The sequence below is a fragment of the Lolium perenne genome, chromosome 6, assembly GCF_019359855.2.
Source record: "Lolium perenne isolate Kyuss_39 chromosome 6, Kyuss_2.0, whole genome shotgun sequence".
In the NCBI taxonomy this organism is placed as follows: Eukaryota; Viridiplantae; Streptophyta; class Magnoliopsida; order Poales; family Poaceae; genus Lolium; species Lolium perenne.
In genome coordinates, this window is record NC_067249.2 from 77,109,966 (window position 1) to 77,137,483 (window position 27,518).

Here is a 27,518-nt window from a genome sequence, read left to right on the forward strand (position 1 = left end):
ATAGGGGAGGGGGAGACTGCAACACAAATAGTAACATTAAATCACATTCATAAATAAATTTATGCCTACATAAAATTATGTCGAAACATACCGGCGGCCTGGTGGACGACGAAGCTGAACTACGGGGTGGAACATGCTCATAGCTCGCACACATAAAAAATTTCATGCCGAACTGGTCGGAGAAATCCTCCACCTGCTTAACCTTAGCAAGACGGCCGCACCAACACCGCTCCGCAGTCACACCCGGGGGCAAACTTGCAGCCTTCGCCTTCACCGGCCTAAACTCCTGGTCAGAGCACGACACACTCATGACGGCTAAGGGTGAGCCAACAGAAAAAAAAGAGAGATAGTAGCACTTCTGCTGCTATGAGTGTCGATGCCTGCTTTTATAGGAAAAAATCCGAGAGCGTGGCGAGAAAATATAGCGGGAGATGGTGGCGGGAGATGGTGGCGGGAAGGAATGGCGGGAAGAAGTGGCAGGAAGGGTGGCGACAAGGGCAGGAGGGAAACACGGCGGTGTGAACGGGAGAGGGAGAAGATATGGCCAGAAAATAATGGGGGAGAAGTGCCAATAATAAACCTAAAAATCCATGCAGTGGTCGGTCGGTAGCTGACCAATTGGTCGGTAGCTGACCAATTGGTCAGCTATCGACCAACTACTTCTGCCCTCTGACAAGCAGCAGCAGCCGACTGCCAGTCGGACTACTAGTGACCGATCGGTCAGCTGCTGACCGACCGGGTCACACTTTTGGAATTTTTTGAAATCGCGCGCTATTTCTGGAATTATATAAAAAATTCGTATTATTTAAAAAAAATTCGCGTCAACAAGATGGGAGTCTGGAAGACCTACAATACGTGGTAGAGCACTCCATCCAATTTCTCGTAAGTAGGTTCTTGAAGATTATTTTCCCAACAAAATTGTCTCCCTATCATAGTAACAACTCTAAGATCCAAGCTGTCGATGACCGCATTAAATAAGAAAGGACAATGATTTATCAAACCAACCCCTCTCTTCTCAAAAGAGAACATTAGCAAACTAAAATTGCCCCCAATGAGGATTGGGTATGGATTGTCCTTTGCAAGGTTCACCAATTCGCGACAAAAATCAGCCTTGGATCCCTCCTATGCAGCACCATACACGACAACAAGACTCCATATGAAATTGTTAGCTTTGTTTCGTACGTGGAGTTTAATGTGAAACTCTCCATGCGAATTTGCCAACACATCCATTGAGTCATTTTTGACGCCAAGTAAGATACCTCCGGAGCGCCCGTGCGGCAGACAAGAAATTCACGTAAGTCTAAACCTACCGATATACTGTTTAAAAGACTGAGAAATCTCATCAACCAGTCTCAGAAAATAGCCAAAAAAGTCCAAATTATGTTCGTCAATACAATCAGCAAAATGCAAATGTTTAGCCAAGCACTAAGACTTCTTACATTGCTTTTTCAAACATGCCATTCACTAGGAAACAATAGGAGATTTGACTAACCTAGACCTCTTAAGCTGTTTTTTGTTAGAAAACGATTTGGATTTTCGTCCGGATACTTTTTGCCCGTACAAAGTAAAGCCCATCATCATCCAAATCAACTTCCAACACTTCACCAACTAGATGGGATAGAAGGTGACAATCTGATGTGGCAATCGGTTCTTGCTCATCCAAATATGTGGTTTCCAACACTATCGAAGCTTTAGGAACAACCGTAAGCTGGTCTAATTCAAGTAGAGTCTAAAAAAGAAGAGGTTTGAGTTCATGTTGAGATTCCTGCGGAATGGGGGCATAGAAAATGGATCCATCTAAATTTGGGGCTCACACTTATAGGATTCTCAACAGTTTTTTGTAGGATTAAAATCCTATGAAAATTTCCCTTGGAAAGCCATTTGCTTCACATGATCCCAAATGAAATTCAAAATTCATGAAAAAAAAATTCATGAGGTTAGACATCATGAAAAAATCTTGGACTAGAATTAAAAGGAATCCCTTTTCCCATAGAATTTAAAAAGATATCCTATTTCTACTATTTTTCTATCCTATGAATCAAAGGAGTGATGGCCTTAATCCTATGACCCAAATGGCTTTCAGAAGAAATAACCCCAAATGAAGTTTAAATTTCATAGAAAATAGCATGAGGTTAGACATCTTGAAAAATTCTTTCACTACAATCAAAAAGGATTCCTCTTCCCATAGGATTAAAAAATATATCATATTCCTACTCATTCTATCCTATGAATCAAAGGAGTGATGGCCTTAATCCTATGATCCAAATGACTTTCACAGGAAAAACTCCAATAAGTTAAAATCTTCCAAAATTATTATAAAACTCCTCCAATACAAAGATTCCCTAAACCAAAGTTACTCACATGGATCAAGAATCAAGAATGGAGCAGGAACTAACGAGAGATATTATTCCCTTAAAGAATCAAAATACATGGATCTAGTGATCTGACCACATCTGCAACCCAAATGTTGCAAATGCAGCAGTACAGGAAAGCTGTCACGAGCAGTGACAAACAATTAAATACCTGATCTACTATGGTGGAGCAGTAGCTATAGTAAGTATTTCCTGGTCACGTGAACAAACAAAAGAACTGGCTGGCTTGCTGCCTGATTGATTGCAAGCACACTGCACATGTGCCTGCCGTCTTCTTGCAGCCGCACTGATGGCCACAACCAACCAACGACCTCCGCTGCCCTCTGCAATAATAAGTACCATCCCTGGCTGGATCCCCTCTCTACCTCTACTACCACATCTGTAGCACAGTCTGTGCGTGTACAGCGTATTGTGTGTAAAATACCGTCGGCGAGCACCGCGTGAACAATGGTCACATGTTCACGGCAGCATTGTAGTTGTATGAAATGAATCAATCAGCATGATATCTTTTCTGAATTGTATAGTCGCTCGATCATGTAGTTCTCGTGGCCAGGGCGACGCCGGCGAGGTCGCCGCCGTACTCCTCCAGCACCACCAGCAGGTTGCCGCCAGGCTTCAGCCACGACCGCGGCACGTGGTACCTGCACAGGAGAATTTCCCTCGTCGTCGTAAGGGAAATGTTGCCAGATCGTGCACACAGATTCAGTTTGCTCATTCGACTTGCTACGTAAACGGTGTCTGAACTTACCATCTCTGGGACGGCTCGCCGCAGCTGGAGCGGCACTTGCCCTCGCGGTACGTCCCGGCGTAGCTGCACCCGCCGCAGCCGCCGGAGGGGGCCTTGTAGGACCAGTACCGGCCGACGTTGTGGCCGTTCACCCAAATCTGCCCTTTGCCCATGCTCCCCATGTCCAGCGCCACCGGGTCGCTCCCCGCCGGCGCGTTGAACAATGCCTGGTGGTGGTTCATCATGATCACCAAGAATTCAGCGACGTTTCAGTTCAATGTGCAATGCAGCAATTTTTCTTGACACGCTACAGTGTATTGTTGCTGTTACTGCTAACAGTTTCTTAGCACTCCACACTCACCTTGTGCCAAGTCAGTGGCTGCTTGTTACCAGGACCGCCCCACTCGACGGCAGAGCTTCCGGCCTCGGTGTGGAGCCCCAGCGATTCTCCTTTCAGGCCAACCTGTGCGTCGATGATCGAAGTCAGGGACAATTCTGGATGAACTTGAGCAAAGGAGAAAGTTCTATCTTAGGGAGTCCTGAATGTACTACCTGATATGTCCATTTCTGATGGCTCAGGTCTCTCTTTCCCCCGTTTAGCCCCGAGAGGGTCACCGGTCCGAGCACGCCGACGTTCCACCTCTCGAAATGGTTTCCGACATTCTACAGCCAGAACATGTGCCAGCGTTACAAGCAGTTTCAAATGGCATAATTAAACTGGGCGGTGGTCAACTTACAGGAAGCCCAACTGCTGAACTCAGGATCGAGATCTTGTTGCTCCCTTGCCATATCTTCACATGTCCATCATATGTCAGCTTCGGGTTCTCGTAACCGCCGTAAACAGAACCTGCAACATAAACACGATCATGGAAGGTCGTTACATTTTCTGGATCTTGATGTGACCGGCACTGCAATGTACCTCTTGGGAGGGTACTAGTACCATATGATTGTCCATTGACGAAAATCTGCATCGAGTGGCCAGCTGACATGATGGTGAGCTGAGGCCACTGGCCATTCTTCGGGAGCTCATTGGGACCAATGTTAACGCTGCAACAAGTTTTAAACAAGAGTTCAGGAACATTCAAACGGTTTCAGATACAAGTGATATCGATTATCATGGCCGGTCACTCACTGTGTGGTGTACCACAGGTAGTCCGACTTGTCCCATGTCATGCTCAGCTGCTCAACCAGGCCATCCTTGGTGAACGCGCTGTCATCCAGTGAGTTTGTGTCCTCGTTGTAAGACTGCCAAGCGAACCGTACCACCGGATGCATCTTTGGCAGCAGTGTTGGTCCTTTCACCTACACAATTATCACATTTCCTCATTAGACCCAGATATAAGCTCCTCCTGCCTAGTTTGCAACAAGATTTACAATTCAGGGTTCCTCTCACCGTGGCAGTGTTGAAAACCGCAGTTTTGCAATCCGGGAGGATGCTGATGGACCAAGCAGGGAGGTCATAGTGCCTGCCATTGAACCTGACTTTCACGGCAGAATTCATGTGGTAGTTTGAAAGGAATGCAGCACAAGCTCCATTCTTTGACTTGTAGACATAGGCCTGAACAGATAGTGATGGATGAACATCTGTTGATGATTTTGGTATTTCAAGGCAGTTATCAGATTGTTTATGTTCATAGATAGTTTAACCTTCTCGTAGTTCCCCAGCTTCTGGATCGTTGGATCGCCAGAAACCAGCACAGGCTCAGCCTGCTTGATGGCCTTGTGCAGGTCCCTCAAGTGACCCCATTTTGGCTGCCTAAGCAAACCTGAGATGTACAATGTCAGATTTTGTTAGATGTTCTCAATCTATGCCAGTCAAATAGAAGATAAAAATGCACGCAGGAATTCAAGTTTGTCAAATGTGGCAGTCATTGCATACCAAATTCGTCAATGGGGGCATCATAATCATAGCTGGTTGCGATGAAGGGACCGCCTGCCGTGCGTCCAAAGTTGGTTCCTCCATGGTACTACACGGTGCATGTAAATGTGGTCAGAGCAAGTAGAAGCATTCACTGCAACGGCAATGCTGGCATGACCACACTGCCTTTCTCACCATGTAATAGTTCACGAAGGAGCCTCCTTTCTGTATGAACCTTGCCACGGCGAAGGCCATATCCTCAACTGGCCGGTGAGGCACTGCCCCTCCGAATGACGTAAACCTTCAGGTAGATTGAAAATTGCAAAATGTAATTGGAATATTGCATTCAGATTGGTATGAACTGAGCTAAGAGTAAGATCAAGGGAACTTACCACCCGGTCCAGGCCTCTGTCCACATGGTCGGCTTGTTTTTATTATTTGGGGTGAAGTAATCGCAGTAGAAGCCATTGCAAGTGTTAATCTGCGATGATTGAGAGCCAGAAATAGGTAAGAACTAAATTGAAAAGTGATCCACATAAAGGATTACCAACTCATTTACTCTACACCAGCCACACCACCAAGTACACTATCTATGTACCACGGGGTCCGGCGCGTCGTCCTGTTTGCACATCACCCACGGCACACCGGTGTTGGTCGCGACAGCCATCTTGGCAGCCCAATTCGCGTACGGCTTGGCACCGCTGCCCCCGACAGACTCCATCGGCCCGAACTCGTTCTCCACCTGCATGAGCATTGGTCAGAGATTCCCTCAGTTCTTAGTCCAATCTTTATCTGCAATGCCATTGATCAAGAGCTGTCTTCCAGGACCAACTTCCTCACCTGAGCCATGATGATCGGACCACCCTGCCATTCGAACAGCTTCTCGGATTTCATCATCGATACGATCTTCTCGACAAACCTCTGCATCTCAGCCTACAATGTCCCAAAAGACAACCAAATTAGAGAAAATTTCTCCGGGAGTAAAATCAGACCCAATTTCTTTTGATCACTGTTGCTTCGTGAAGACTCGTAATTTCTCAGCATAGTTTTATTTAGATGAGATTAGAGACAATGTGTGGAAAATGGAAGAGATCCTTCAAAAGTGTTTTTTTGGGGTGAGACACCACCTTGAACGGGCCATTGTCAGTCCTGAAGCTGATGCCAGGCACATACTTGAGCCAAACAGGAAATCCACTGGAAAAGACAAAGAAAAAAAAACAAGAATTCGTCAGCATGACTAGTCCCAAAACCGCCAGAGAATCTAGGAGGATTAGACAATGTTTAGTATGTACCCAAAGTTCCACTCGGCGCAGACATAGGGGCCGATGCGGAGGTGGACGTAGAGGCCGGCCTGCTTGGCCAGCTTGACGAACCGGACCAGGTCGTAGCGGTCGCTGAAGTAGTACTGCGCAGCAAGTTCATCCAAGAAACCGGGTCAGCTCGCCGGCCATGGACTCGTGGTGGCGGCAGCAACAGAAAGGGAATGCAAGCAGGGCGAGAGCCGGGAGAAGTAGAAGAATACCTGGCCCTTGACCGGCTCGTGTCCGTTCCAGAAGACATAGGTCTGGATGACGTCGAGGCCGCCGTCCTTGGCCTTCTGGATGAGCCCCGGCCACATCTGGAGGAGGAGCGCAGGCGGACGGGGTCACGGACCAAACAACACGAGGATCAGAGCAACCTGACATTGGGTGCGGAAAGCAGAGGCGGCTGAAGGCGAGCGCGTGTACCTCGGGTGTGCTTCTTGGGTAGTGGATGGAGCCGGAGATGAGGATGCGGCGGCGGCCGTTGATGACGAGGGAGCGGTGGTCGTAGGAGACGGCGGCATTGGCCGCGGATGCGGCGAGGGAGAGCGCCACGAAGGCGGCGAGCAGCAGGCGACCGCCGCCGGCGACGAGAAGGGGCGGCGCAATGGCCTTCCTTGGGGCCATACGCCGCTCCAGTGCAAGAAATCGCACTCTCTTTGCGTGCCTTCTTGCCTGCGCTCTGCTGCTGCAGAGCTTGGGGGGATGAGCGAGTGTGGGCAGTGAACTGCGCTTCTTGGAGCGGAGCGGCACCGTGGCAGTGATGGCAATGGGAAGAGCGTTGGGGAAGGGAGAAAGGGCCCCGGGGGAGTTTTAACCGAGGTTGGCAACTGGCAATGGCGCCGGGAGCGTACAAAACCTCTCTCTCTCTCTCCTTTTGCGGACGTTACTTTTTAAACTGTTTCTTACGGTTTCCTTGATGATGATTTTGCTTTGCCGCCGCGTGCTTTTGGATGGTTGCTAGTTTCCGTGCAAGCGAGCACGAGAGGACGCGGCGCAAGGGTTGCACTTGCACGGGAGTGGGCGCGCGGTGGGGACTGTTGGGGAGATGAGCAGAGGGGACGGCACTTCGCCGTATGCGCGAGGTTTGTGTGGAAAGCTTCAGTGTGAGCACCACTAAAGCTTACTAGGGTGACTTGTGGGCCTAGGTCATCTCCAGCGGGCCACGATGTAAATGGACATAAAAATTTATGGGAGTGCCTGGGTCTCAGTCGACTGAGAAAATTTTAAGTCTCAGTCGACGCCCAGAAAACCATCGATCGCTGGTCGTTTCCTTCTGTCTCGTGTCTTTCTGCTGTGTCACCTGATTGCTTTCTGGCCCATGTTGATTCCTGCCTGTCACCTGATTGCTTTCTGGCCCATGTCTTTCTGCCTGTCACCTGATGCACAAAGTATCTTTCTGGGCTTTTGTTTGATTTTGACCAAGTCACCTGTCTCGTGCAATTATGTTGCTGGCTGGGCTCATGTGGGCTGACCAAGTCATAGCTATACCCCTTGCGCAAGAAAAAGAAGGACAGGCAGAGATCAGATCGAGGCATCGTCTCCTTCCTCCCGTCGAGACCTTGCTGGCCATGGGGAGAAGAAATCCCAGTAAGGCTTAGCAAAATTCTTCCCCAAAAACGTCCAGGCCGAAAAGGATCTCAAGAAGATGGAGAATGGATCAGGATCTTACCCAGGTATGATCTGCTCGAAATCCAACAATTTTTCCTCCTCAATCTCTGTTGAAAATTTTCTCCCAGATCTGTACTGCACCTTGTGCATCAGAAAAAATCATGTCCTCTTCTCAATTTGTTGTTCCTGTGTTGAAAAAATTGATTCCAATTGAGTAGCAGTTCAAAAGAAAAAGGATTAGATTCCAAGAAATAGAAGTTAAGTTAACTACAGCTAACACAGGTCAATGTATACAGGTAAAATGCACTATAAACAGAAAAGAGAAAAACTTCCGATTCGCATGAACAGTCTACACAGGTGGAACTCTACTGTTAGAACATATATAATGCTATGATAAAACAGCTAGAACAAGGCAAAAACAGCGATATTGGCATGCAGTACAACCCTGATTTTAGTCTACAGCTCTCCTGAAACAAAAGGGAACAGTTTGCAGTGCACATATATGTGTCTGCTCTCCTTAACTACTATCTGCACATGACCAAAGTGACAAATCGGAATTGACACTAATATGCATCCTATCTTTGATCAAATGTTAAGCATTGTCGTACTCATTTTCTAAAAATTTGAATATCAATCTTTGTATTAAATTATTCAATTACAGTTGTACATGCTATTTCAGACATGGAAAACCAGAAAAAGTTAATCATTCTCGAGCCTGTTAGCTAATCACTGCACCAGATAGACGGATACAAGGGGTTTAATTCATAACTTTGCAAGGAATTGGGTTGTGGTGAAAAAACAAATTAGCATCAACAATCTGACTCGGAACTACACAGATTCAACCACAAAATTTTGACAGTGAAAAGGCAAAACAAAATGCATGCTACAACATGTAAACCAAAATACATACTCTTTCCGATCCAGATTTTAGTCTACAGCTCAACCCTGATTTTAGTCTACAGCTCTAACTTCTCTTGTGAGTGTTAGTGTAGTACAGTTAGGATAACATTTCTTATGACTACAAAGTGTACTTACTTAGCAGAACAGCAGCTGCTAAAAAATCGACATGCTGCTGCATAAGAAGCTTGAGTAGCGGTAATTGATGGCCATCAGGCCAGTGCTTTTGTGGGAAATGCCTGCAGTTTGAATAGGCAAGAATATATGAATCATATACAAACACGAAAAAAATAACAGATTTTCACAAATTTGTAGGAAATGCAAGAGCAGTTAAAGAGGCAAGTATATATGCATCATATGGTTCATTCCTCAAAGGCAAAAGTCAGGTAATCCTTTTGTTGACATATGGCAGAAGTTGCAATTTTCTATAAGTATGCTGTAGAAACAAATTGACAATTTAAAAACGATATTAAAAATGTAGGTTTCATCTTACACACCTTTGCATGGGCAACCTTGGAATTTCGACCAATCATCAACATATTCAGAGCAGCTTCTCTTTAGCAATTCTATTGTATCATCTTCATCTGATCCACAGGTAACAAGATAAGTCAAACTTTAGTTCTCTGACTAGTTTCAGTAACACTTTTACATTCTTGAATCTATTTGTCTGAATCTATTTTTTGAAACAATTCAACATGTTTTGCTTTTATTCAGGTTGAATTCTTTGAAGATCAACAACATGTAGAGTGTACACAGGTAAAAATGCAATATAAACTCAAAAGGAAATCTTTCGATTTGCATGTACAGTCTACACAGTTGGTTTGCACTTAAAAAAGTGAACACATAGGCAGTATTGAAGAATTTTTATTTTATATGATCATAGGGACTACACTATAGTTAACTTAACTTCTATTCCTGTAGCTGACATTTTGAATGACAAATGTTTGTCCTTTCTGCAGGTTCCTCCGCCCTGTCACTTAGACCTACAGCCTGCAAGCATAGATACCCAAGAAAATGCAGTGAGTGTAGAATCTAAAATTATGAAGAAATGAAAGTAGTATATATCTGATTGTATATATCTGATATTAACATTGAAAATGCAGCTGAACCCATCACAAGCCAGTGGCATGACATACTCTCAAATGATGCAGAGCATTGAATCGATGCAACTTTCTCAGGTTAATGCACAAACAAAAAGTTCTATATGTTCTGCTATTATTGAAAAAAATAATTCAAAGATTGATTGAACTGATGTTTTCATATTTTCAGCAAGGTGAAGGTAGTTTCATGGATTTGCTCACTGGACCAATGGGTACTGAGGTAATAAAATGTTGATCAATTTTAACAAGACCTACAAAAACATTTCATGTTTAACACGTATTATATTTATCTAATTGTCCTTTACTGTGAAATTCCAGAATCAAATGTTCATGATAACTGGCAGAAGTGAATATGTTCATAACAGTGATCAAGATTATGCTCATGGAGGTAATGCCTGCAGTTTGAATGACACATACTTGAGAAATGGCCAACCAGATGAGTATTCAGATGCTCAAGGGGATAGTTCATACAAATACAATGATACATGGGTTAATCCCCTGCAGTCAGGTCAGAACTCGGACAACAGTGATGGTGCGGAACAAGAATGCTCTCAGCCTGACATTCCTGATAATCGAGAGGAACCAAATGTTGCTAGCACAGTTGAATTACAAGGAGAAGAAAGTGATGGTGAAGTAAGGTCAGTGGGAGAAGATGTTGTACAAGGATTGTCTCAAGAAGATATCGAAATATTTCTTGAGAATGAAAGTCTAAAGGCCGCTCAAACATGCAGTCAGGAAGTGCGTAGCCACCATGTACCACATATTGATCAGGTTTTTGATACACATGAGGCTGCTTTTGAGTTCTACAACACTTACTCAGAGATAATTGGGTTTTCAGCTAAAATAGCAGGAAACTATCATTGCAGAAAGAATAATAAAGCAACTAGGTATACTTTCAAATGCAACCGCTCTGGGAAAGTTTTGGATGAAGAAACTAAAGAAGAAAGGAAGAGAAAAAGAGATCTGAAGAGGCAAGAAACTAAAAGGAAGAAAATGCAAGAGAAAGGAGAGACTGAACCTTTGAAGCCTTCACCACCGCCAGGTGTTCCACCTAAAGATCAACCTAAAAAGAGGAAAAGAAACAATGTGGAAATTACAGGTTGTCTTGCTGAAATGATTGTGACTCTCAAAGGAGATAAATGGGTGATAACTAGTCTGAATATGGAACACAACCATGAGTTGAGCCCGCCCGAAGAATCTAGATTTTTGAGGTCACATAAACACATGACAAATGAAGAGAAGCTTTTCATAAGGACATTTAATTCAGTGAAGCTTCCGACTAGAAAAATCATGGCAATACTAACTTACTTGAGAGGTGGTTGTTCCAGGGCTGTTCCATATACCAAAAAGTTTGTGAGCAACTTAAGAACTGCAATGAGAAAAGAGAGCAGGCTTAATGACATGATGCAATCTCTTGAATATTTTAAGAAGAAACAATCTGATGATCCAAGGTTCTACTATGATTTCAAAGTGGACAAGAAAACAAATACAGTGGAGAACATTTTCTGGTGTGATGCTACATCTAGAAGAATGTATGAGCTATATGGTGATTGTATCAGTTTTGACACCACATTCAAGACCAACAGATACAACATGCCGTTTGCCCCTTTTGTTGGAGTAACGGGACATGGTGACAACTGCCTTTTCGGTTGTGCCATCCTTCAGAATGAAAGTGCAGAGACATTTGAGTGGTTATTCCTAACTTTCTTGAAATGCATGGGAGGAAAGTCTCCAAAGACAATTATAACATATCAAGATGCAGCTATGGCAAGAGCAATTCCTGCGGTTTTCATACACACTGTACACAGAAATTGCCTTTTTCATGTTGTAAAGAAAGCTGAAGAGAAGCACCCAAGAAGTTTTGGAAAAATACCTAATCTACACAATGAATTCAAAGACACTATCCATTTCTCATTGACAGTGGCAGAGTTTGAAGCATCATGGCAAGAAATGATACAGAAATACGAAGTCGGCAACCTTAAGTACTTGAAAACAATGTGGGAGAATAGAAAGAAGTTTATACCTGTATTCTTCAAGAATGACTTCTTCCCGTTTATTCACAGTACAGCAAGGAGCGAAGGCACCAATGCTGTTTTCAAAGATAATGTTGGATCAACATACAGTGTCGGCTTTACATTGAGTATGATAAGATAGCAGAAAATATTGAACAAAATGAGATACATGAAGATTCCATCACAAGGACAACAACACCTACATATTGGTGTGGAAATGATATGGAAGTGCATGCTGGAAAGATATATAATAGGAAGATATTTCATAGGTTTCAGAAGCAACTGAAATTTACTTCCTATCTACATGTACAAGAGGTTGAGACAAACAAGAAATATGAAGTGTTCAAATCTGGCCTGGCTGCAACGAGAGATTACAGAACAAGAAAATACCTAGTTATTGTTGATTTATCAAGTGAAGATTTCACATGCATTTGTTCCAAGTTCAACAAGGATGGAATTTTATGCTCTCATGTTCTTAAAGTTCTTATCCATCTAAACTTTGTACAAATTCCAGAAAAATATTTTATTGCTAGATGGAAGCCAAGAGAGAAGAAAGATATAAGAGATTTGAGGTACAATGTACCTTTGGAGATGACAGGAGATTGCAGCCAACTGAGATTTAATGTGCTATCCAAGGTTTGCATCAATGTAGCATCTGATGGCTCGAAAAGTAATGAGAAATACCTGTTTGTCACACAAGAAGTCAAGAAGATTGCAGAAAGATTAGATGCAATGACATTGGCTGAGGAGAAAGCAAAAGAAGTAGATCCCAAAGATAAAACTAATGAACAAGTTGGTGATCTTGGTGATATTCAAAGTGAATATGGTTACTTAAATGATCCCAAGGTTGTGAAGTCTAAGGGAAGACCAACTAGTTCAGCAAAGCAAAAGGCGGATGGAAGGTACAGGACATTTGCAGAGGAGTTTTTGGGGAAACAACAGATTACATGCAGCCACTGCGGGTCACATTACCATAATATTCAAACATGTGGAAATTTACACTTGGATGCATCATTGTTTCCAAACAACAAGAAGTCGAAACCTAACCCTAGAGGTATAAACTATGTGCATAAAGAAGTTGGTTTAATTTTGTCATACCTATTTTTTCATCTAACAAGTTTGGAATTAAATGTATTTCAGCGAAAAAAAATGATACAGATGCAAGTAGCAAAAAGGCAAGAAAGACAAAAGAGAAGTAATGGAAGACTTACATCATACGGACAACATGATTCGTCTGCATGATTGAGAGTGATCCTTCAGATTCAGAAAGTGAAAAACAGGAACAGTTAGAACAACTGATATAAGTTGTACTAAAAAAGAGATTTAAACTATGATTGAGTATGAATTGTAATTCTTAATATTTCACTTTGTGTTTAAGAAGTATTCTAAGTGATGTGCTATGCATTATGTTGAATGATATGTTCTTTAGATAGGACACATAGATTAAAAACATATGATGTACTCTAAATGAGTAGCTAAGTGTATTTTGCAAGAAGCACGAAACAACCAACATGCTAAAAAGTTGTTTCCTAGCACATACGTTATTTGCCTTATAAAATAGCTTGCGTAAAACAGTATTTTGTACTATTTAAAAAATTTGCACAAACAAGCACAATTCCAACTACATGTAGCCATTTCCTCAGAAAAGTTATATCAAGAAATATCAGGACAAAAGGAACAGATTTGCTAAGATCACCATGCATTCGTGAGTAAAAATATGACAGTAAGTAGATAGTGGACGACAAAAACAAACCTGGAAGTTTTGACAGAAAGTAGATAAGGCAGCGTCCGATATTCTTAAACAGTGGCACAACGGTGGAACTCAGCGCTGAAACTCAGCATATCTTTTTTGCATAGTACAAAATTAAAACAACATTGCCAAAGTGCAAAAAGGAAAATGATTGCAGAAAAAATGTATGATGTGCCAAATTTACTTTGAATTATAGAAAAAGAGAAACTCTATACATATATCATGAACATATATGAACACACATAGTTGTAGAGTGCAACAGATATAACTGAAAAGAACAATTGTGCCTTGCCCAAAACATAACATCACCAGATGGGGTCCTGTCAACTCATAAACCTAGAAACTATAGCACATAGTGGTTGTGCATTTAACCAAAAACTATATCTTCGATTTGGCCCTCAAAATTTACCAGTGAGTTCGACGCAAAAACTCTCTTTACATAAAAATAAAAATAAACTTGGAACTACTAAAGCCTTTTTCTAACATACTGAAAATACACAGGAGAACTTGATATCTTTATCACCCCATCCTTGCATATGAGCCATGAACCTGGAGAAAACAAACAAACAAAGCAGTCAATTACTGGAGTGAAATAAAAGATAGTACAAAGATTTATGACTAAACACCTGACAGCTCATAATCATAAGCTCTCCACTTCATATTAATCATAACCATTGTATGTACCCATTTGCATTAACTATTATAAGTTGAAAGCATGAACATGTGTATTGATGTTAAATTCATATTGCGAATCAGAAAGTAACAAACTTAGAAAAATTCATGAAAGCAAAAAAAGGCATAGCCTGCCATCACAGCTTACATGAGGTTTAAATGTCATCACAGCTTCCTGGATTTCATGCATCTCGTTGTGTTCGCAGAACATCATCTCATTAGCCATCTGAATTCAAAAATCAGGAATATCTTTGTGTGAAAAATTTCCCATCAAACTAGTTCTTGGCTTAAATAGTTCGATACTTTTCATCAAGAATATTCCGCAGTCTTTCCTGATTTTTATAAAAGAGAGAAAGAGCAGATTCCAGTCATATAAAACAAAACAGTAATGAAAGACAAAGTAGAAACGGCATAAGACTGTAAAAACATAAACGTACCCATTTCTTTGCTTTGGTACAGGTGGGTAGATGACTTCAAATTCTTGGAAGTTAATGTCTTTCAAGTGGCATTCACTCCAAGTTCTTCCAAAGTTCATAATCTTCCACATAACACAAGGTAAATGTATTACAAATAACCATTAGATATAAAAATTAATAGTGTTTACTGGGAAAAAGTAAGAAAGAAACCATGATAGAAAAGGTACCATTCGATTATCAACTTCTTGGTGTAAATCTGAATTCTTGTCAAAAAGGGAGTCCATAAAGATGAACTTTTTGTCCCTTATGTCAACAGTGAATAGGAACCAGTGATAGTTGTACAGGGATGGGAAGTGCAACTGTCCAAATAAGGAAAAGTGGTTTGGTTAAACTTATAAAAGAAAATGATTTATGAAAAAGCAAAGAAACAAATGAAAAGATTAAAAAATAAAAAATACCGAATCTGTCAAGTGTAGTTTCCTTGCTTTTCCAGCTCCTTCAAAAGCTTTTATGGCTTGTTCTTTCATGTACAATCTTCTTGATTCATTCTCCCATTTTTCAAGAAAATATTCCTATTTCAGTATATAGAAGATAAATTAGATTGTTATGCAGTAATTATTAAGAGGACATAGATTAAAAATATAGATAGAAATAACTTACACTTGATGTATGGAAGAATGTGTGTCTGTTTGAGGTTTTTGGGTGGTTAGACAAGAATAGGATACGGCAATACAAGTTTATGACCCAAGCTTCAACATTTCCTCCAGGTTTGAAAGAATTCCCAAAAGTTTCCATACTGACCTTACAGTTACCAATTTGAATAGCCATCTTACTGTTTTAGATAATATAAGAAAAGCATGTAAGGAAAAAATAGAATGTTCAACAACTAAATAATATGTGAAAAAAAAGACAGAAACGGTACATTGGTCTCTACTTACTGCTTGTAACCATCCATATTTGCGAGACGGATAATTGCTTGATAGTGCTTTTTTTGATCTTGATCTTGTTCATAACTCGATATGTTTTCATCATAAGGAGATGAAACATATCTGCTTGGCATTACTATACGCCTTGGTGGCAACATTGATGAGGAGCTTGCTTGGGATTTCTGGTTAGATAGGTTTTCCTTGTCATACATTGCATCAATGGCCTCAGATGTATGCCTCCGGATTGGGCTTAGCCGATGTTTTCCAATGTAAACATCATCATAACTGTCTTGCGAGTTGTTGATTTCGCTGCCTCTGATTTCCTTCAGAAAAACAACCTCTGGAGATTCTTGCGAGCTCTGATTTTTGAAAAAATAAACATCAGTACAGCATAATATCTATAGATGTTAATGTAAAAGGTAGATAGGCATATAGAGGTAAAAAATACAAGCAGATGTTATGTCATTTCGCTATATAAGAATTAAGATAAACACAGAATTTGTTATATGCACACATACTATTGATATTATGTCATTTCCTCCGTTTCTTGCAGGTGAATTGGGGCTGGGAACAGAATTTGTCCTTTGTGGAGATGTTGTTGTTCGAAACGAATCAACCTTTCGAGCAGAAGGTACATGAACAGCATGGAAAGTGGTTTGAGGATGTTGGAATCCTTCTTCATTTATACTCGCAGACTGCCTTTGTGCTAACTTTCTCATATGTTCATGTCTAAGCACCTAAAAAATACCAATCCATGTTATGTGTATGTGAAACAGAGGAAAAAGAAAATCATACTTGATTGCATTACAAACAAAAAATTAGAAAAAACAAATCACCTGTCCTCTTGGGCTTGCAAGCCAACTTTCCCTGAATGATAATGATGGTCTACCATCATCAATCTGTTATGCAGAAATAGATAGTTCAGATAAAACATATGTAAAAAAAAAGTGAAAGAACACACACTAAAGCAAAGTCAAACCGCAGAAAATTCATGTTCACAACAAATGTAGGAATCATATTTGAGTTGCATGCTTCTTGAAAAAATTTGCAACTCAAATATGTCCAACTCTTATTGGGTTGCACATTTCTTTGAGAAACGTGCAATCTGGTGTTGAGTTGCATGTACCTCGAAGAAATGTGCAAGTGCGCAACAAACAAACCAAAAAATACATAGGACAAGCAACTCAAAGTGCAAAAACTCATGTTCAGAACAAATGTACAAAACCATATTTGAGTTGCAAGCTTCTCGAAAACATTTGCAACTCAAAAATGTGCAACTCTTATTGGGTTGCACGTTTCTTTGAGAAACGTGCAACCCGGGGTTGAGTTGCATGTACCTCGAAGAAATGTGCAAGTGCAACTCAAATTGTACAACCCATATTTGAGTTGCAAGCTTCTCGAAGTAATTTGCATCTCAAAAATGTGCAACTCTTATTGCGTTGCGCGTTTCTTCGAGAAACGTGCAACCACATATTTCTTGACAAAGAAGTGTAATTTGCAAATCACAAGATACAATGAAGAAAAAGTGCAAGTGAACCAGGGATTAGATGCGTATTTCTCAAAAGAAATGTGCAAGTGCACAACAACAATCCAAAAAATAGATAGGACAAATCCACCCCACCCACCGCCACCTCCACGTTTAGTTTCATATTTCTTTGAGAAAATATGCAACCCAAGGGTGAGTTGCATATTTCTTGAAGAAATGTGCAAGCACACAACAAATGAAGAAATCATATTTGAGTTGCATGCTTCTTGAAGAAATGTGCAACTCAAAAATATGTGCAAATCTTATTGGGTTGCACGTTTCTTTGAGAAACGTGCAACCGGGGGTTGAGTTGCATGTACCTCGAAGAAATGTGCAAGTGCACAACAACAAATCCAAAAAAATAGATAGGACAAAGCAAGTCAAAGTGCAAAACTCATGTTCAGAATAATTGTTGGTTGTAAGCTTCTCGAAGAAAGTTGCATCTCAAAAATGTGCAACTCTTATTGGGTTGCGCGTTTCTTCGAGAAACGTGCAACCACATATTTCTTGACAAAATGTGTAACTTGCAAATCACAAACATACAATGAAGAAAAAGTGCAAGTGAACCAGGGATTAGATGCATATTTCTGGAAGAAATGTGCAAGTGCACAACAACAAATCCAAAAAAAAAAAGATAGGACAATCCCACTCCGCGCACCGCCACCTCGACGTTTAGTTTCATATTTCTTTGAGTAAAAATGCAACCCAAGGGTGAGTTGCATATTTCTTGAAGAAATGTGCAAGCACACAACAAATGAAGAAAATCATATTTGAGTTGCATGCTTCTTGAAGAAATTTGCAACTCAAAAATATGTGCAAATCTTATTGGGTTGCACGTTTTTTTGAGAAACGTGCAACCGGGGGTTGAGTTGCATGTACCTCAAAGAAATGTGCAAGTGCACAACAACAAATCCAAAAAAATAGATACGACAAGCAAGTCAAAGTGCAAAAACTCATGTTCAGAACAAATTGTACAACCCATATTTGAGTTGCAAGCTTCTCGAAGAAAGTTGCATCTCAAAAATGTGCAACTCTTATTGGGTTGCGCGTTTCTTCGAGAAACGTGCAACCACATATTTCTTGACAAAAGGTGTAACTTGCAAATCACAAACATACAATGGGAAAAAGTGCAAATGAACCAGGGATTAGATGCATATTTCTGGAAGAAATGTGCAAGTGCACAACAACAATCAAAAAAATAGATAGGACAATCCCACTCCGCGCACCGCCACCTCGACGTTTAGTTTCATATTTCTTTGAGTAAAAATGCAACCCAAGGGTGAGTTGCATATATCTTGACTAACCCGGGGTTGAGTTGCACATATCTATCTCGATGAAAGGTGTAACCCCAAGGATAATGTAGACACTACTTTGACATATTTCAAAAGAAGGAAAAGTCAAACTAGATATAACTCTCTTCGAGAAATTGTCGTGCAACCCGTTTGGGCTGCCGGGTTGCACGTTTCTTGATGCAATGTGCAAGTGAATCCGTGATTAGTTGCATGTATCTCGACGAAACGTGCAACTCAACCCTCGTGCTTCTTTGAGATATGTGCAACCAGGGTTGAGTTGCACGTATCTCAACAAAAGGTGCAAGTAGACATCAATTGAAAAAATGACATAGCAAAAAGTCAAAAGTTGCACGTTTCTCAAAGTTATATGTATATCAACGACTTGTGTAACCAGATAGAAGTTGCATGTTTATCAAAGAAATATGCAGAAGTTGGTTTGAATGTCACATTTGTTGAGCAGGTTGTAATAATAAATTAAAGTAGACAGTAGATACACATTTCATATGTTTAATTACACACAACTCTTCAACAAAAGAAAATACGCAACCCTGGTAGGGTTGCAGTTTTGTTCAATAAAAAAAAAGAGACCAAATCTTACAGGCTCTAGTGTGAGACAACTATCTCCTAGTTACTCGCCGAATCCAATTTCTAACAATAGGACTTGAGCCGCATCATCTCTTTTCTTGAGCTTGGACACTCAAATAAAACAAAAAGAACACACTTATTCTCTCACAGAAAAAGATCGAGACCTCCATATCTTACTAGTTTGGGCAAGAGCCACTAGTCAATCATTGAATCAACGGGTAAAAGGTTTTGAGCATTCACTATTCGTTCGGCTTAATACGCCCATCTTTCGTTGAATCAAATACCAGAACTGAACTATTTGCATTGGCAAAACAGAAGCAAAAAAGGAAAAATAGAAAAATAACATACCTCAAAATCATCAATGCCGATATTCTCAAAACCATCATACTGATGACTCGAATAACTTTGAATTCTTGACTCAGAACTTAATTCTAGATTGCTGTTGATTGCAGATAACTTGCTGTTTATGTTTCTGCCTGACAATGACTGGGCTTCATAGTTATGTGTTCTCTGACCACATTGGATGGAACTGCTCTTGCGATCAGATGAATTGTCTGTTCCTGAATTTTCTTTTCCTTCTTATAGAACAGCAAATTTAATAATTAGATACAAGTATTTGGGATAAATGTGGTCAAATTCAAACCAAATATTTAATATTAGCAAAACTGAAACACAACAGTTATCTCTTACCCATGTTATTAATTCCTGTAAACATCGCATGAAGTTTTTGTGGAGTGGTAAACTCTGAGTTGACAATTTCTTCCACTTCGTCCTTCTTGTGCGATAAGTCATGATCTGTGTGAACTGGATAAAAGAAATGTAAAAAAATAGAAGTTATGAGGTTAGTTCTAAGAGTAGTTTAAATAAAAGAAAGCATGGTGGAAAAAATAGAAGGTTTGGCACATCAAAAATTACCTCTGGATGTGTGGGCATCACAATTCAAACCTACAGCATCTTTTCCATTGTTCAACATGTGATCTAAGCTAGCGCTATTACCATATGATTGTTCAGCAACAAATTTTTCTTTGCTTTCATCCTTGATATAATAAAGACAAAATAAACATGAGATATGAACATAAAAAAGAATTATTCACAAAGAAAATAAAAACATATGTTCTTCCAACCTTTCTGGTTTGATGTGGTACCTCTGGGTCTTTTATTTGTAAGTTAAACAATGCACTATTAACATCGTGCATAGGTTCAACAAGTCGTGAAATTATCTGTATTCATTTATTTAGAAGAAGGATAACATATTTAAAAAAGCTATTATAATGTAGAACTATTTTAAAAACATACATATAGTGGTATAGAAGAGATAACTAACCTGATCTGTTGTTGCAATCATTGGATCTTTTTGAAGTTGCTTGGTCTCTGGTAGTTGTTCTTCGTGAAGCAAATTAGTTGCATTTGCCGAATTGTTGGACTGTTGGCTGCCAGAACATTTAACTGAGTTCCCTGTGATGATGAAAAAAGAGAGAGAAGAAAAAGGTTTAGGCATATAATAACTGAAATGTGGTAGCTCTGGGTCTTTTATTGACAAAACCAACCTTGGTTTCCTTCCTGGTTTTTGCTTGTATCAGTTGAGGGCAGTTTCAAAGTGTCACCAGATTCCATGTTAGTACCAACAGATATGTTTTCATCTTGTGAAGAGCAATTCAATTTCTCAGTGCTTTGTGAACATATGCATTTATTCTCTACCAGGCATTGTAGTACATTAATGAGAAGATCTTGAACTTTGGAACAATTTGAGTGTGTTTCATTTTTAGCAAATTCCTCAAACAATGAGGAGATACTGGTTTTTACCTGCTTGAAATAGACACCAGAAAAAATGTAAGTGCACGAAAACAATCAAGTAACGAAATTATTTCAGAGAAAAGAGGAGGAAAAGAGTAACCTTATCACTCAAAGAGGACTGTTGGAAAGAATCAAGAGACAATCTAAAATGCTCGATAGAGAACCCACTGGAATCAGCACTGAAGGAAGAAGCTTGTCCATAACATGTATCCTTAATATCATTGATCTTTTTCAAAGAAAAGAAAATGGTAACAACATATTAATTTCTCTTACATATATACCAGAAACAGAATGAATTGATAAGAAATTGATAAGCAAACAGAAATCATGTCATTCCTTGTTGTTTGATGCATACATATGAATTCATATTATACTTACTTGCAGCTTGCCATAAAAGTTGTCCTCATCCATGTCCCACTTGATGTACTCTTTAATCATATCTCCTTTCCACATTGATATCCTTGGGAGAGAAGATTGGATTTGGACAGATCCAAAGTCTAGAAAATCAAGATATCGCACCTGATGTAGGCAGATTTACAAATGTTATACTTGAAATGAAAAACTAGGAATAAACAAATTAAGATAAAATAGTACATATAGAAGATCTGAGAGGCTCACCGCGATATAGAAGTTGCATACAGCTAAGGTTGATGATGAATTTTGGTATTTCTTGATATACCATAAATTCCACTCTTGAAAGTATTTTGCCCAATTGTAACTCTTGATGATGTCAACATTCATAAGGGCGCCAAGATAAGCTGTGCTCGGTTTTGTACTTGAAGTTGGACAGTAGAAAGATGAAAGGGCTACAATCATGAAGCACCTTATGAACTCAACCTTCTCTTGGCCCTTTTTTATCTTATCGCGAAAGAACTTGATGGGTGGCATTTCTGATAATCCAAAAAACTGAAGGAATTGAGCTGTCGTGACCTTGGATTCTAGAGGGACAGGAATACCTATGGCTGGAACACCGAGGACATGACCAAATGATTCTGGACTGATTGGAATAAATTTCTGCTGAAAAGCAAATCCTTCTTTCTTTATATCAACATGATCGGCTAGCCATTGAACAAAGGACCATGGAACAGTACCACTAGTAAGATCAAGTATGGCTCCAAAATCTATTTCTCTTAGATACCCCTTCTGGATTTCATCAAATCTTGCATTATCTGAACTAGTGAACTCACATTATATCTGCTTTTTGCAGATAAAACATCTTTGTCAACAACTTGTCTTCCTTGTCTTCTATCTTGAACAATTTTCTAATATATTAAAAAAAAACAAAAAAACTATGAGTTGCATGGTACAGATCATAAACAGAAAATCAAAGATAAATAAACTGCAAAAATTAGAAAATAAATTAAGCACAGATTGACAACTCACCGTCCTTTTCTGCTTGTGAATATTACTAGGTCTGCGCTTTCGTTTTAGACTTCTTTTTATCTGAACAAGATTATATTAACATGATTAAGGTTATTCTTTTCATATATATATTTTGACAAATTGCTAGGCAATAGAAGGTTGAATGGCAGAAACAAAAGTGGATGAATCTTACAATTGAACTCACAGCCTCAAGTACAATTATTTCTTCTTCAGAGTCACATCCATCCTAAAGAAGTTTCAGAGAAAGTATAAATTGCATGAACAAAACCAATTGAATGGCAGAAACAAAATAAGTAAATAATAAAGCAGACTTATAAAAAATTTGTTACCTCATCGCTACTATCAGAGTTACGGTTTCTCAGCACAAGATGTGTGTCATTCTGATTAATCAAAGAAATCCCTTGTTCTGTAACTTCTTCCATTGTTCTAGTCCAATTCAAAAATACAAACACAAAATAAGGTCTTCTACATACTTTTCTGGATCAATAAACCACATGATAATTAAAAAAGAAAAAATACAAAACCACAAAATGTAGGTCATGAGGAATCAGCTAGATATCGGGCGTGAAAAAATAACACATAGAAAACATGCCACAGACAAAGTCGCCCCCATCATCGAACTCCGATTCTAAGTAGTTGGCTAGCCTCGCAGACATATAAATCCTAAGGATTGCAGTTTTAGAACGAGTAAACAGTAGGAATCCAATATGCAGGCTCATATAAGCTATTGGTACTCTTACTTAATTCACTAATTTCCTGTGTCCCTGTGATTCTAGTTACATGTTGTGTACCAACTTCTCAAGAGAGTATTCCTAACAGCTGGTATTTGGTAACAGGCTAATAGCAACTAAAAGTCAATGTACCGACAGCTTCAACGTAAGACATCCGACCATGTGCGTTCAGGGTGAGTCTAGGAAGTAACTAAATATTTAAGACCCAAATGTGTATAGAAAGTAAATGGAAATTAAACAAGCAATAAAGAAAGGCACTAGTAACTCAAAACATCCAACCATGTGCATCCAGAGTGAGTCCAGGAAGTAAATAACTAAATACTGAAGCCCAAATGCTCCATGCCTAATGCAAACAGAAAGTAAGTGGAAGCTAAACAAGCAAGAAACAAAGGCACTAGTAATTAAATGTCCAAAATGGCTATATTCTAACGATGTGCAAAGTCAAATGTCAAACAGAAAATGGGAAATGAATAACCGTGCAAAGCACCCATAATCAAGCAACGAAAATTGCTGGAAGCATGCCTTGAGACACCACATAGTGTCCAATAACAGCCAGAAGTAATAATGAACTAATAAGCATATCAAATCAGCTTTCCAGATATTACAAAATCAAGCAAAACGATGCAAAACATGTAACAAGCCAGAAGTAACAATGAATTAAAAATGATATCAATCAGGTTTCCAGATATTATCAATCAGCTTTCCCTGTGATTCTAGTTACATGTTGTGTACCAACTTCTCAAGAGACAAACAAAATTGGTCACATAATATATGACAAAAACAAAATCAAATGTTACTGAGGCACATCACAGAAAACATACTCTTATAGCATGCTAAGCTGGCTAAAAATTAAGCAATGGTACACAAACAAAAATGACAAGAGCAAAAAATGCACAACAAATTAATTACAGCCGCAGGCACAAGTAGACTGAACTAACTTGAAACATTCGAATCACTAGCAGTCTTACACATGCAGAACATGTAGAGTCTAGTCAATAACAGTCAGTAATTCAACCTCGCGCATCAGATCTAAGCCTGTCCGCTCTCTCGGGAAAATATATAGGATCTCACAGCTAATTTAACAGGCAGTAGCATAATGAAATGCAAACGACATATGCAAATGACACTAGACATCGTTCGACCGCTTAACCACACACAGCAACGAAAAACAGTGAGATTAAGGGAGATCTACCGGGAACAGGCGCACGAGATGTATACGAATCGAGGGAGAGAGATGGGGGCGGCGAAAAACTTACGGATTCTGTCGAGGATGCGGCGGCGGCGGACGAAGGCAATGGCGACGGGGGAGGCGACGGCGAAGGAGAAGGCGATGGCGACGGGGAAGGCGAGGCGACGGGGAAGGCGAGGCGACGGCGACGGGGAAGGCGACGGCGATGGGGAAGGCGACGGCGACGGGGAAGGCGAGGCGACGCCGACGGGGAAGGCGACGGCGACGGCGAGCTCGCCGACCGCCTTCAGCGCGAAAGGGGAATGCTTATCTACGCTCTCAGTCGAATGCTTCTCCGTTGGAAATGAACACCGACAGGAAAAAAAAAGTCAGGACAGGCAGACAAGGCCCAACAGGCCGATATTGGGTAACGGACAACCCAAACAAAGAGACCCAGACACTGTGACCAGCGCTAATCTTAAAGCAGGATCCAACGGCCGAAAAAATCGACTGAGACATAAGGAATTCTCAGTCACCTGAGACATAGCAATTCCGAAAATTTATTTGTTTTGGTTCATTTAGTTCGGACCATGAACACCAAAATCGGGTGAACGTGGTCACCTATCGGCTTACGCCGGCAGAAGTCTCAATGGCTAGACGCAAAAAGAAAAAAATTGGGCACCATCAATCAGCGTTAGTGGTGATTAGCGGTCTCTCAATTCTTGACACTGGCGGTTACGATTCCCGCGCTCGGCCGTCGATTCGCTCACTCGATCGTCGATTCACGCGTGGGGAAAGTTGGCGCCCGCCCGGCCTTTCCCACCCTTCGGCGAGCTTACAAAGGGTGGCGGAGCCTGGCGATGAGGGAGGAGGTGTTGGAGGTCGTGGCGTGGGACAAAACTCGCTACGACGCCGACACGGAGGTAACCCTATAGGCGGAGCGGGCACGCTGGGGCGTCGCTCTGGAGCAAGGCTAGGCATGGCGTAGGGCTAAGGAGAAGGCGTGCCTCCACGCCCATGATATCCCCCTCACGGCCACAGACCAGACCATGCGCCACCAGGAGGCCGTCCACGTCATGCGCCTTGCTCAGCAGGAGCGTGATGTTTACACCATGCACCTGAGCAACGAGGGTACCGGACCGTCGGGGCATGTCGACATCGCCATACCATCAGGGCACGCTAGCGGTCCTGTAGAGTATCCCCGGCCATGGCAACCGACCCGACAACAAGTAGATAAGGTTGTCATAATTTAGCTTATGTGATCCTAACCATGTGTGTAAAGATGGTCATTTTAGCCAACAAATATTAATCCACAAGAGTTACTTTTTAGTGTGAATGATGGGCGGGCCGGAAAGGCTCGGGACGGACAGCAAAATGGTCCACCGCGCGTCCGTGCTAATGCATTATCTCCCCAAATTTGGGTCGCGAAAGCATTGACGCGGACACAGCAGCCATTTTGCGTCAGGCCTCTTGGTGGAGGTTTTAACCTAATTTTGATCGGCATGACACAAATGAACACTTTTGGTCGGTTTGCATCGGGCCGCTCGATATGCCCTTATGGTATCTCAGCCCACTCATTTCGCGTGATGGCCGGGCACAACCTAGCCAAGGCCTAGGCCATGCTGGTTGGGGAGCGCTCGGTGCTTGTGGCAGTGCATGAGGAGATAGCTAGGATTGCAGTGCATCTGCCCGCGACCGACGCTTGGGAGGACGAGGACCTCGATGATCTCGACAACGATGACCACGCACCCGACGTGATAAACAAGCAATATGTTCTTCTCTAGTCGTTCTGCGCCACCTAGCGCAACGAGTCCGCTCGACAACTCATGGATGTCGAGCAGCAAAACTCCACGTGCATGAGGGGCGACAAGGCGCAGTGCCACCTAGAGTCCCGCATGGGAGCGCCGAGCGGCGCGCGAGGCAGTGGTGGTGGCTAGGAGACAGAGCCAGTCGTGGGTTGACCAGGAGATGGAGTGGACTGTCGCGACGATCGCTCAGGTGACGGAGGAGGTGACAAGGGACCAGGCTCGCTTCGACGTAGAGACAAAGGCGGTGCTTCTGATGGAGAGAGCCCGCCGGGATGCCGCCTTAGAGGAGGGAAAAGCGTGATGGAGGTGGTGTAGGGATTCGTTGCATAGAAAACAAAAAATTTCCTACCGCGAGAACGCAATCCAAGCCAAGATGCAATCTAGAAGACGGGAGCAACGAGGAGATGATCGAGACTCACCCTTGAAGATTTCCAAAGCCTACAAGATGAGGCTCTTGTTGCTGCGGTAGACGATCACTTGCCGCTTGCAAAAGTGCGTAGAAGATCTTGATCACGGTGCCACGATCGGGCAGCACCTCCGTACTCGGTCACACGTTCGGTGTTGATGAAGACGACGTCCTTCTCCCCGTTCCAGCGGGCAGCGGAAGTAGTAGCTCCTCCTTGAATCCGGTAGCACGATGGCGTGGTGGCGGTGGCGGTGGAGATCTCCGGCGGAGCTTCGCTAAGCGTGCGGGAGAGGTGGAGGAGAGAGGGGCGGCTAGGGTTTTGGAGAGGGGGTGGCCGGCCTCAAGGGGTGCGGCCAGCTTGTGGCTTTGTGGTGGCCGGCCCCCTCCCCTATGCCCCTCATTATATAGGTGGATCCCCAAGTGTTGGACTACAAGTCTTCGAATAAGACCCCAACACAAGAACCTTCCATGTAGTAGGGAAACCTACCCAAGGTGGGACTCCCACCTCAAGTGGGATTCCCCCTTCCATGTGGGGGGGGGTGGCCGGCCCCCTTAGGTGGAGTCCACCTTGGACTCCCCCCTCTAGGGTTGGCCGGCCATGGGGAGGTGGAGTCCCTCCGGGACTCCTCCTTCCTTAGTGATTCCTTCCGGACTTTTCTAGAACCTTCTAGAACCTTCCGTAAAATCACCGGATCATTTTCAAACTTATAAAATGACTTCCTATATATGAATCTTATTCTCCGGACCATTCCGGAACTCCTCATGATGTCCGGGATCCCATCCGAGACTTCGAACAATACTTCGAACTCCATTCCATATTCAAGTTCTACCATTTCAACATCAAACCTTAAGTGTGTCACCCTACGGTTCGTGAACTATGTGGACATGGGTGAGAACTCTCTCTGACCAATAACCAACAGCGGGATCTGGAGATCCATAATGGCTCCCACATATTCAACGATGACTTTAGTGATCGAATGAACCATTCACATACGATACCAATTCCCTTTGACACGCGATATTTTACTTGTCCGAGGTTTGATCATCGGTATCACTCTATACCTTGTTCAACCTCGTCTCCTGACAAGTACTCTTTACTCGTACCATGGTATGTGGTCTCTTATGAACTTATTCATATGCTTGCAAGACATTAGACGACATTCCACTGAGAGGGCCCAGAGTAT

The 27,518-nt window shown here is 41.7% G+C and overlaps 1 protein-coding gene and 1 long non-coding RNA gene across 4 annotated transcripts; both read right to left on the reverse strand.

Moving 5' to 3' along the window:
* Positions 1–2,380: 2,380 nt before the first annotated feature.
* LOC127307751 (beta-galactosidase 4) lies at positions 2,381–7,085 on the reverse strand. 3 transcript variants are annotated; one of them, XM_051338511.2, is made up of 18 exons: positions 6,685–7,084; positions 6,480–6,575; positions 6,250–6,362; positions 6,085–6,151; positions 5,798–5,890; positions 5,556–5,699; positions 5,350–5,438; positions 5,153–5,258; positions 4,979–5,066; positions 4,747–4,865; positions 4,493–4,657; positions 4,232–4,401; positions 4,019–4,146; positions 3,837–3,946; positions 3,652–3,762; positions 3,461–3,562; positions 3,121–3,326; positions 2,381–3,013 (listed from the first exon to the last, which is right to left on the reverse strand). In XM_051338511.2, exons 1-18 carry the CDS (start codon positions 6,883–6,885, stop codon positions 2,905–2,907), a joined length of 2,217 nt encoding a protein of 738 aa, XP_051194471.1. In that variant the 5' UTR covers positions 6,886–7,084; the 3' UTR covers positions 2,381–2,904. The 3 variants fall into 3 exon arrangements, with proteins under 3 accessions (XP_051194471.1, XP_051194472.1, XP_051194470.1); XM_051338512.1 differs by having other exon boundaries at positions 4,040–4,146; positions 6,685–7,082; XM_051338510.2 differs by having other exon boundaries at positions 3,837–4,146; positions 6,685–7,085.
* Positions 7,086–7,456: 371 nt separating this feature from the next.
* On the reverse strand, positions 7,457–9,742 carry LOC127307752 (uncharacterized). Its single transcript, XR_007855815.2, has 4 exons — positions 9,264–9,742; positions 8,905–9,005; positions 7,931–8,055; positions 7,457–7,823 (listed from the first exon to the last, which is right to left on the reverse strand). It is a non-coding gene; the product is annotated as an uncharacterized lncRNA (long non-coding RNA).
* Positions 9,743–27,518: the final 17,776 nt, after the last annotated feature.